Here is an 11,713-nt window from a genome sequence, read left to right on the forward strand (position 1 = left end):
TGAGACACGAGGCGAGCCAAACCTTTTCCACCGGCTGCTTCTCCTCTTTGTCCATCATTCACATCCACAGCTACACCATGGCGAATGTCGTCGATACAAAACTGTACGACATCCTCGGAGTGTCTCCATCAGCAACTGAAAACGAACTGAAGAAGGTAAATGAACACACGGGACGGACTGTATAAACTGTAAACTTACACTAAGCGTCCGTTTCGAGTTTGAAGAGAGGATCAGGAAATGCGTTTCTTTAGCCGCTAAGCTAACATGCTAGCGTTAACCGGCCTGGATGTTCATGTGACGACGCGGCTTGTAAACATTTAACGATTATTGCTGAAATCGGGTGATAGTTTTTTATGTTTAGCTTTAGCCAGGCTGGTGTTTTTATGGTCACAAACAGCACAGTTAACGCCGGTAACGTTAGCCGTTAATATAGTTAGCATGTAGGAGCCGGACGGTTGACCTCACGTTAGCTGCAGGTGTTTGTCATGTAACCTAAGCCTGTCGGTGGTTGTAGACAGAGGTAGATTGTGTTTCCCTAAGGCTGGAAACACACACACGCACACACACATACACGCCTTTTATGTAGTGAGTGTGACAACTGAAAATGTATCACATGAGGCCGACATAGGACGTTATCTCCGCCGTACAGTAACGTTAATGTTAATGTTTGTTAATGGATAACAAGGTCGTATTTCGCTTTTTGACTCGCATCATTTCAGTGAAGCCTGAATATGTTCCTCACCTCGAGTTTTCTCAACATGTTATGTCTAAACATGAAATTCGCTGCTAAGTTGTTGAATTCAACTTCAGCTAGCATCAGCTAGCTGACGACAAACACCGGTCATTACTAACTTGTGAGCTCGTCTGTAATAATAAGGTGGTTACTGGACTCTATCTGTCAGGCTGATATTTAAATGTGCTAAACAGGGTGGACAATGATTCTCACATTGTGTAAGTAGCTATGGTGATATTGTTGCTAGTGTAATTTGTGGCTAATGTTAGCAAGAGTTGCTAATCAGCGTTCACGTTTATCAACCAGCGTTTACATTGTCAGACATTTTCAACTGTTATTTTTGGGAGATAATGTAGTTAATGTTGGTCCATTAAGTCTTTGGTATTTTTTAGGAAACTGTTAAAACTTACTACGTATAACACTGAACAGGAAGTGGACGCTGTTTAATGGCTTAATGCGGTTACAGCTAGGGTAGGACAACTCCAGTGTGTTTTTTTTTGCCGGTGTTGTGTTGAATAATGTTCCCTTCCTGTTACAGCTGTGTTTCCCATAGCACCACCTCCGCGGTTGGGGATTTAAGACTTAAATGATTGATAGGCGTAGCAGGGAGAACTGGCTGGGGTTAAAGGAAACTTGGGTGTAGTTTAAGGTGGAGGGGAAACAGACACTAACCGACACAATGCCGGCTGTAACTTTTGGTTTCGTCTGACAAGGCCGGGGTGCTTGCGTAACGGCAGATAACAGACGTACTGTATGTACTGAGTCACGCAGGTGTGATACCAGTAAACATGTGTTCATAATGAGCTCGCTGTCAGCTGATAATGATGCCTCTTACCCCCTTTTCTTTGTAATCCTAGGCATACCGGAAACTGGCAAAAGAATACCACCCTGACAAGAACCCAAATTCTGGTGACAAGGTAAGACATGACTGTAGTGATGATCACCATTTTTTCAGTTTCTTCGGAAGTCATGAGGGGTGTGTTTACTAGGGGGGCAGGGTCATGCTGTTTTCAACTAAATGAACATGTATGACTATAGGTAATTTGTTGGTTGGAGTGTTACCTCCCAACTAAAAGGTTTTAAAGATTGGAACCAAAGCTTTTTCTATCCCTGGTTGTCACAATGTTAATGTTTGGCCCTCAATGTGCAACACTGTGCTGGAAATCTCCTATTTGGAGAGAGAGGACTAAACAGCCATTTACAGTGGAGACATGTGTTGTTACAGTGGACTGCAAACAAAATAGCATGTTACAGTAAGGCCATGCTACTGGGAATAGGTGTCCCATACTTTTATGTTTCAATCCTCATTCCTTTGACATTTGGAGACTTTTTTTAAAGCATGTGTACCGTTTAGTGCTGAAAATGGTCTGAATTGCTTTTTTATTTCAGTTTCACTTCTATGTATAGAGTAAAGTCTTGTTGTCATGATTTTCTTCCTGTATTTAATTTGTTGTAGAACATGCTGCTGTTCCCCCCCCCCCAGCAGTGTCATCAAAGACCTCCCACAGCTCCACATAATAATGTCATTAGATTGAAACGTGGCATTGTTGCAATATTAGCGGAAATGTTATGAATTGATGGCTCCTCATCCATCATTCTCCATATGGCTCAGTGCCATTTTCTCAGCAGGAGATCACATTGTTAGCAGTGGGAAATGGCAACTTGAGAGGATTAATCTTAAAAGCAGCATTATTTGTAATGGGGAAAACACTTAAGGAAATTGACAGCGTCTTTTTCAATGACACCAGCTTTTAATCTTAATGGGTTTTGAGTGCAGATCTTGAGGAATAGTAGATTTTGGCTGTTTACTTTCAGGCATACATCATACAGTAAAATGCCATTGTTATTTTCATCCATCATATGAGAATCATCAATGAGAATGATTTAGATAAGACTGTGTTATATGTACGAGAAGTGTTGTTTTAGTTAAATATATTGAGTTAATTAATGAGAGTACTTATTGGTTTCTGACTCCAGGACCTTTTTGGATTATATGGGATGTTGAGAGGGCCTGTGATTATGACCCTTGCGTAAGGATATTATAACCTTTAGCACGCTTTATCCAGGAATGTCGCCGCTTTTGTTTCCACCATAGCTGACGTGAAAGCTTTAATGGAAACTGTACGAGGTCTTGAGCTGACGAATTACCAGAGGAGTATCTTTCACAGAAAATGGATCCTGGCTCTTGCTCCCATTTGATGAATGGGGATGTGTGTGTGTGTGTGGGGGGGGGGGGGTCCTCTCTTCCTGGTAGCATCGCCAGGAATGGGTTTTTTTGTGCTCTGTGGTTGAAGTGTCCTGACAATTGAATTCCCATTATCTTTTTTTTTTTTTTTTTTTAAACACAGTTCAAAGAAATCAGCTTTGCCTATGACGTGCTGACCAACCCCGAAAAGAAGGAACTTTATGACCGCTATGGAGAACAAGGTTTGCGGGAAGGAGGCGGGGGCGGCCCAGGGATGGATGACATCTTCTCCCACATATTTGGCGGTGGACTCTTCGGCTTCATGGGTGGCCAGGGGAGCCGCTCCCGTAACGGAGGGCGCAGGAGAGGAGAGGACATGGTCCATCCGCTCAAGTAAAACAAAGCTTGCACTCTCTCATATGGGCCAAGCTTATACTTAAACTGTTATCACTTACAGAGTTTAACCAAGCCCCCCCCCCCTTCTTTTTTTTCTACAGAGTGACACTGGAAGACCTTTACAATGGAAAGACAACCAAACTACAGCTTAGCAAGAATGTTCTGTGTAGCACTTGTAACGGGTAAGTTTGCTGTGGTAACATTTATCTGTTGGCGGGTGTTTAATCCTTCAGTAATGTGGTTTCTAACAGTAAATCCTTGTCTGTGTGTGTGTGTGTGTGTGCAGGCAGGGAGGCAAGACGGGCGCCGTACAAAAATGTACAACATGTAGGGGGCGTGGCATGCGCATCATGATCAGACAGCTGGCCCCGGGGATGGTCCAACAGATGCAGTCTGTGTGTACCGATTGTAACGGAGAAGGTAAAGAGCACAACGATCCAAACGGTGATCGTACATTCCTCCTGCACAGACCCCTCACCCCCTGTGTTCTCTAACCCGCCTCAGGTGAAGTTATCAGTGAGAAAGACCGCTGTAAAAAATGCGAGGGCAAAAAAGTGGTGAAGGAGGTGAAGATCCTGGAGGTGCACGTGGACAAAGGCATGAAGCACGGCCAGAAAATTACCTTCGGAGGAGAGGCCGACCAAGCACCTGGCGTCGAGCCGGGGGATATAGTCCTTGTCCTGCAGGAGAAAGAGCACGAGGTAGGTGGACTAAACCCTAAAACTGTAGCCACACTCATCTTACCCTGCCCTCTGTGTGCAGGTGGGGCAGGGGTTTGTTTTTAGGACACAGCTTTGCTCTATGTGTCGGTTACTTATTACTTCCTGCCCGCATGAAGGTCTCCTCAATTCTTGTCTGACACCTGTCAGCAACCACTGCACTCATCGATGTTTGTTGAGGTTATATTGTTTTGTGCACATGGGTCTTCAGCTTGTATAAAGGTGCCTGGAAAGATCAGTTTGTGTTTTTTGGGACTTGCCAAGTGAAAAACAGGCGTGTGGGCGCAGCGCTAAGCTTGTGTAAAGAAAATTGGCTCACTTGACAGTAAAGCAGCAAAAGGTGTAGCAGATTTCTACATGTTTCCACCGTTAAACTAAACGAACCAAAGCAGTTCTTGAAATTGCTTCACATCAAAGTCATAATCACGCACCTTATATCTGAAGCTCTCTAGTCTCTGCATGCTTTTTGGCAACGATGCACCTTGTTTTTACATTTGGACTTCTTTCCTCATGTCCAGCTTACACCGTAGCTAATGTTGATTATTTTTATAGGTAATTAAATTCCTCAGTCACAAGAATATCTTGCCTGATCCTAAAATACTGGCAGCTCTAGCGCTGCTGGGTGCAATTTAGTCACCTTGGACTTGGACCTTTTTAAAAGATCATACTAGCAAGAAAGCTCTGATAATACCTGTGTCCAAATGGAATGAATATTTAATTCTAATGAGGGACGGTCACTCAAGGAAGAAAAAGAAATCATTGCACATTAGCAGATAGGGCTTGCTTAGGTTTTGCACGTCTCTGCGAGTGTTTGCTTTTTGAGTGCTGTCTTTGCAGCAGACTGGTGACGTGCCTGTTGTGTATCCCTGCTTTCAGCTTTACTTTTGGCCAGACTACATCCATCCTCAAATTAATTGATAGTTTAGTTCTGAGTAGTACACGTGACGAGTCTGGCACAGGAGAATAGTAGAGAATATGTGTAGTACAGAAAAGCATCAGTAGACTAGAGGTTACATGGGTTGACATCAACATATTGGGTAGAAGTTTTTTTTCTTCCCCACATGTCAATGCTGCGAGACTCTTAAATCGTGTTCAACATCAGGCTGAAAGAATGGGTGAAACACAATTTTAGCTCCAGGCTAACTGAGTCAGATGAGTAGTTTGTGTCAGGGATCAGGTCCAGCTGGTAGTAGTGCCTGAAACTCCTCGACTGTCTCGAGTGCTGATGAGCAGATTGTCCAGACAGTACTGCGCTGCCAGAGCTGTGAGCAGGTACAACTTGACTGACTGGTCTAACACCTGCAATATCTTCAGTTCCTCATACAATTATTAGTATATAATTAATGGATGATGTCACTCTTCTTACAGTGTCTATCTGACTATTACAGCTTTAAGTATGAAAAATGATGAGTTGTATTTCCTACCAGCAGCATATTACTCAGGAACTGGTGCTGAATCAGTATGGTAACATAAGAGCTGAAACTATTTAATGTAATAATAGTTTGTGTTTGTCTACATCAAGTGGCTCACAGTTAGCTGCCTCCGCCTGTTGTTGTGCTCCCTCAGGGGGAAACGCTAGCTGGTACAAGCCAGGTTGCCTCTGACGATAAAACGCTAAACTGGAACAGCAGGCTGAGCTGGCCCTCAGGCTCAGCCTCTCTCCCCCAGGAGGCATCTTCATGTCAGTGGTTGAATGGAGAAAATAGGTTACTACACTTGGCAACAGCAGTACAGATAATATTGGCAAGTGTTGCGGCTCTTATTGACATGCTGCTGCCATGAATTGTATGTGGAAATAAGGTTGAAAGTCAGCCATGTGTTGAGATGATAACCATGTTAAACAAACCAGAGTCGTGTTAACTGGCAGACTTGTTTCTCAGTGTGTTTGTTGCTCCCACGAATCACAGCAGACTCATCTGAATATATTTAATGAAAAGTGACGATGGTTTTGTGCTGGGAGAATAAAAGAAAACAAACAGTGATTTGGCTTACAACAATCACATTATCCCAATTTGAGCTCTATATCTGAATTCCAATAAACATAAAATGGGTGTATATAAGTATTAGGAATAATTCATTTTACTATATTCTCCCATCTATAGTTCTTATGATTACTATATTTTTATTGAAAACGATTAATGAACAAAGATTACTATAAATTCAATGGTAAGTATTACAAATGAAGCACAATTTCTAAAGGTTTACTTCCTGTATGTATTTACAGTGTAGCTTTATTCTGCACTCTATTAACATCCCATTAGTCCACACTTATATTTTTACCTTTGAATATTTACCATTGCTATGGCAACAAGTGACAACTGATATTAGATTAGCCAAGCTTAACGTTATTGTTCTCTCAAACAAAGTAACAAAGAACAATCCAAACAATATAAAGACATTAACTATTAAATGAAAACCTTTCTGTAAAGACAAAGTAAAGTGAATATAGTGTATATAAAATAACACATAGCTACAAGTGACTTTGCTGATACACATATGTGCTGTATATGCTACACATGAAGTAGGTGAGGAGAAGTTAAACATGTTTTGACTTGTAAAAAGAAACAATCTTCAGTCATCAGATTTGTTTTGTAGGCGCTGTTTAATTCTGTAGCTGATGTCACTGATAGTTGTTGCTTGCAGTGCTGGTTTGTTCTCTGTTGATCGTGTGACGTCTGTTGTCACTGAGTCATTTCATCCTACAACTGACAAACTACATGAAGCTATTTTTAGCGTTCACCAAAGATGAATAACCCACAGTGTTTCCTTTAAACTCCACACGTGTGACAGCATTTGATAACTGTTAATACTCACCATCTCTCAACTTTCAGACATACAGGCGAGATGGCAACGACCTGTTCATAAACCACAAGATCGGCCTGGTGGAGGCGCTGTGCGGCTTCCAGTTTATGCTCAAACATTTAGACGCCAGACAGATTGTAGTGAAGTACCCTGCTGGCAAAGTCATTGAACCAGGTAACACACTGTCATTTTTTTTCTTCTTCAATTTTAACATTATTTTCACCAGTTAGATCCACCTAATGCACATTATATCAAGTGGGTGAATGCAGGACAGAAGACTGAGTCACATCACACTCTTCAACAAGACTCCAGCCTAACATTTAAAACATTTTTACTTCTGTGCATCACTACAAAGAAAATCAAGGCTAGCTAGTTTTCATTAGCATTTGTCTTCCATGTAAGTAATAATAAAATGAAAGTCAATATTGACACTCTTGTTCTCTAATTATCTTGTGCAGCCTCAGTGAGGGTGGTGCGAGGAGAGGGAATGCCACAGTACCGTAACCCTTTTGAGAAGGGAGACCTGTACGTCAAGTTTGATGTCCAGTTCCCCAGCAACAACTGGATCAGCCCTGAGAAACTTGTGGTATGACACGTTATTAACTGTCTTTCATCTTTTGGTGTTTGGATTTTTAAAGTGGGATTCAATCAGTTATCAGACAGAACTAATCATAGTGACAGTGTTCATTATGCTGCTGACAATATGTATTTGCAATCACCACTGACTTGGCGACATCAACTGCATTAACATTATATATAATTAATCAAATCAACTGAACTAAGTACAAATTTAGTTTATCCTTCAAAAGTCATGTTAAAGAGGTTTTAAATGTATTATTCAAAGCTTGGAGATAACAAATGGTCCTTAGATTTCCAAAGCGTCTGAGAGGAGCATCACAGCTGTCAGTGACACATGGACACAGTGTGCTCAGACTTACAGACGGCTCCGTTCACCTGTAGCTTCAGCCAAGCGACAGATGGCGAGCTGTTAGCAGAGGATCACATTATTCCTCATCTAAAATGACAAACGCTTTTGTTTTAAGCCTGCTAAAGCCGGCGCAGCTGATGAGCTATCTGGCTGGAAAACTGATGTTAATAAGGACATTTTTTTTTTACCCCGGCGGATGATTGTTTGTTGGCTTGTTCAAACATCTGCGGTGAAAAGAGCAGTAATGTGTCCACGCTCGTAGGTAAATATGCATTACAGCTATGCCTCAGGTTTTGTAGATTTTTTTTCTAATTACTTCAATTGATGGATTACTGAAATATAAAATTAGAGATGAAACAATTAGTTGATCAGCTCCTACTTTGATATATAATTGTATCACAGTGTAGATCAACTGAAGTGAGAAAACTTCAGTGTTTTTAATGAGGTGTAGGCCTCCACCAGGAAGAATTTGCAGCTACATTTTTAACCAGTAATCCAACTCAAGTGATTACAGTTATTCTGGCCATAATTGGGTTAAATATTAAGCACTCATATTCACACAGTAACACCTTTTTATTCTCCTAAGATGTATTTACCCCCCCCCCCCCCCCCCCGTTACAACAATGTAACACTTGAGTAGCAAAGCACTCTTGGCTTCACTGTATGAATTGGAGGATATGAATGAGGTGGTCTGTTCTAAGCTGCGTTAATGATGAATGTTCTCCACCCATAGGAACTGGAAGACATGCTGCCCTCACGGTCGGAGCCGCCCATCATCACCGGAGACACCGAGGAGGTGGACCTGCAGGATTACGACGTCAGCCAGAGCTCATCATCGGGCGGCCGCCGAGAGGCCTACAACGACAGCTCCGACGAAGAGGGCGGCCACCACGGGCCCGGGGTCCAGTGTGCCCACCAGTAGTCCAATTACTCTATCACACACACACACACAAACCGCACGCACACACATACACAAGCGACCTACGTTGTACATGGGGAGAAAATGTATGCGTTGCAGAGCAAACAAGGAGGTAGGTCAGACTGAAGAGGCTCGGTAGTTCCCCAGACACAGATCAAATGGACATAACATTGAATCATGGCACCTGGAGAAGCTGGTTTAATGTTATTGACTCATGTGCTAGGGTTAGTTTGATCTCTGTCTGAGGAACTGGAGCCGGGGCAAACCATGAGACTTATTACACTGCACCTGAAACAGATTTAGACACATCAGGTAGAAGGCATTTAATGTATTTAAAAAAACGTATCAAAAATAAGTGGTTGCCCCACCGAACGCCATGTAGGACTGTGATCTGGTGTTCAAAGTGAACCCCATCCCTCACTTCAACTCCTCCGTCACCCCCACCCCCCTGTAAATGTCCCGATATCCACCTCCTCTAATGGAAACTCCAGATCATTTGAAGAAAGGAATATTTCTTGTTTGCTAAGTGTGTGACTTGCATTTTGTTTTCATAGTATTTACAATAATTAATTTAAAATAACTAACCAATGTGCATACACGGAAAAGAAAAAAGACAAAAAAAAAAAAAAAAAAAAAAGCAGCTGAGCAATGTGTCATTGTGCAGATCTTTGGAATCGTATTCACGGATTCATCCACTCAGCTCCATTTGTAGGATTTGTTTCTGATTTTTACAGCTTTATTTTCTTTGTAGGTTTTTACTTGTTTTTTTTTTCCCTTTCTATATATTTTAATTCAACCTGAAAATTGGTTCTCGTGTATATCATTGAACTGGTTTGTCGGTAAGCTTCATCAGCTGCTGTATACAAAACGTGTGATTTTTAAAAAAGAAAAAAAAAACGACAAGTGAAATGACAAAAACGTATAGCCTGTATCTGTGGCGAGACCATATGCATGTAAAAAAAGCTTTGGTTCCCGCTCTTATCAAACATCAAATAAAGCAGCACACTTCTTATGAAATGTTTATGAAGTTGTTGAATAAATTGTTGAAATATCATGAAATCTGTGTTGGTGACTTCTTCATTATTTCCTTTTTGTAGTTTGTCCAGTATAAAAAAAACCTCAGTCTACAATCCAACTGAAAAGCTACATGGAGCTACTGGAGCTTTCTGCCTCATGATTGCCAACTAATTCTCTCTAACAATTGATGGCAAATACCACCCTGCCAAAATGCCATGATGCTCATTTATAGATCTATCTCCTCCCAAACAAAAGTTTCCATCCTCTGTCAGCACCCAAAAACAGTGAATGAGATCACACTGCAGCCTATGAGAGTATGGGAGACAACAGTGTATTGTAGCTTCAGTAGAAGTCTGTTTAGAGAGGCAGATGATCACTGTATCTCAAGATGGAAGCTACTTTTTAAAAATGAGTTTTATTGTGATTGAAGTCTGTAAGGCTGCTTTGTTCTACATTTGGATAGGTGACAAAAGCCCCATCCCTGTAGAAACCTGAGTTACAAAGATCAGATAAATAGTACTATGATAAAATACAGTTTAACAGTTGTGGCCTGTCATGAATAAAACATATCAATTAAGTTAATTTGTAATTTCCATGCAATCATTCAGGCACAATCACAGTGAAATGCACTCCCATCAGCTCCTTTGAAAAAAAGATTAAATAAGTAATGATGGAGAGGAGGGCATCAGTGATTATATATTACCATTTTAGTCAGTTTTTCATTTAAATCTCTAGTTTCTAACTTTTTGATGCAAAATCTGAGGACTAAAATGTGAGACAGGAGCAAAGTCTGCATGATTATCATGAAGAAATGTTTGAAAAGCTGGTGAGAAAGCATTCATTCAGGATTCCTTCTACTACAGTTATATTTAGTGTCCATTCTTGGTTGTAATATGAAGACATAGCCACACAGAGGCAGTGCTGGTCTCCAATTAGACTGAGCTCAGGTGCTGTAGGAGAGAGGAAGTGGTCTACACTGCACAACCACAACATTGAAACCACTGACAGGTGAAGTGAATAAAAGTGATTATTTTATTTTATTATTTATAACGACACCTCTCATTGTGCTGAGGGTGGGGGAGATATATTGGGGAGCAAGTGAACAGTCAGTTGTTGAAGTTGATGTGATAGAAGCAGGAAAAAAAGACATGTATAAGGATCTGACACATTTTGACAAGGACCTAATTTTGACTGGGTCAGAGCATCTCCAAAGCAGCAGGTCTTGTGGGGTCTTCCTGGTATACAGTGGTCAGTGGTAAGTGAAAGTGGTCCAAGGAAGAACAACCACAACCAGTGAACCTGCAACAGGGTCATGGGGGCCCAAGGCTCACTTACGCACATGGGGAGCACAAATAGTTGAAAAAGTTAATGCTGTTTAAGATTTCATACCCAGGGGCAACTCAATATGCTTTACATAAAAACAAACATTCAACAGTAAGAATTGGAAGCATAAAAACATAGAATTAAAATAAATCAATAAATAAAACCCAATTAGAGTAAACATTGGAAACATTAAAACATACAATGAAAAAACACAATTATAATATAAATAAAACAAAGTACAGAACGCCAGACTAAAATAGAGCATAAAATAGGACATGAGGAGAAAGAAACATGACAAGACTGTAGGCTACTGGTTCTTAACAAGTGACCAGCAGTTGACGTTTTGCTATAGTATAGCCACATACAATAACTTTAACTAAGTATTATGCAGCCCCAAGAAGTCAATTTACCACCTACTTACAATGACTAATTGCAACGTTCATCTTCAGAGGCCCTTTTGAAATGTGAGGAAAAACGAGTTGAAAACATTTTCTTTGTTTTTTGTGTCGGTTAACGTTATTTAAAAGTTTAAATGAAATGACTGACGATGACGCTATTGGTTTAAATATTAATTTATGAACTAGTGATAAAGGCCTATTCCGGCCACGTCCTTCACCGGCGCCGTGGCTTAGTTGGTTAAAGCGCCTGTCTAGTAAACAGGAGATCCTGGGTTCGAATCCCAGCGGTGCCT

At 41.0% G+C, this 11,713-nt stretch overlaps 1 protein-coding gene and 1 non-coding gene across 2 annotated transcripts; both read left to right on the forward strand.

Moving 5' to 3' along the window:
- dnaja2a (DnaJ heat shock protein family (Hsp40) member A2a) lies at positions 1–9,383 on the forward strand. The gene is made up of 9 exons (XM_053320360.1): positions 1–155; positions 1,591–1,650; positions 3,082–3,311; positions 3,416–3,496; positions 3,601–3,734; positions 3,819–4,015; positions 6,865–7,009; positions 7,294–7,421; positions 8,497–9,383. Exons 1-9 carry the CDS (start codon positions 78–80, stop codon positions 8,683–8,685), a joined length of 1,242 nt encoding a protein of 413 aa, XP_053176335.1. The 5' UTR covers positions 1–77; the 3' UTR covers positions 8,686–9,383.
- Positions 9,384–11,639: 2,256 nt separating this feature from the next.
- Positions 11,640–11,713, forward strand: trnat-agu (transfer RNA threonine (anticodon AGU)). Its single transcript has one exon. It is a non-coding gene; the product is annotated as a tRNA-Thr (tRNA).

Source organism: Scomber japonicus, chromosome 1, assembly GCF_027409825.1.
Source record: "Scomber japonicus isolate fScoJap1 chromosome 1, fScoJap1.pri, whole genome shotgun sequence".
NCBI classification, from domain to species: Eukaryota; Metazoa; Chordata; class Actinopteri; order Scombriformes; family Scombridae; genus Scomber; species Scomber japonicus.

Excerpts from the sequence above, each read along its gene's own strand:
- dnaja2a (XM_053320360.1), top strand. The coding sequence starts at position 78 with ATGGCGAATGTCGTCGATACAAAACTGTACGACATCCTCGGAGTGTCT. Across the intron at positions 3,735-3,818 it reads TACCGATTGTAACGGAGAAG|GTGAAGTTATCAGTGAGAAA; the intron begins GTAAAGAGCACA and ends AACCCGCCTCAG. Across the intron at positions 4,016-6,864 it reads TGCAGGAGAAAGAGCACGAG|ACATACAGGCGAGATGGCAA; the intron begins GTAGGTGGACTA and ends CTCAACTTTCAG.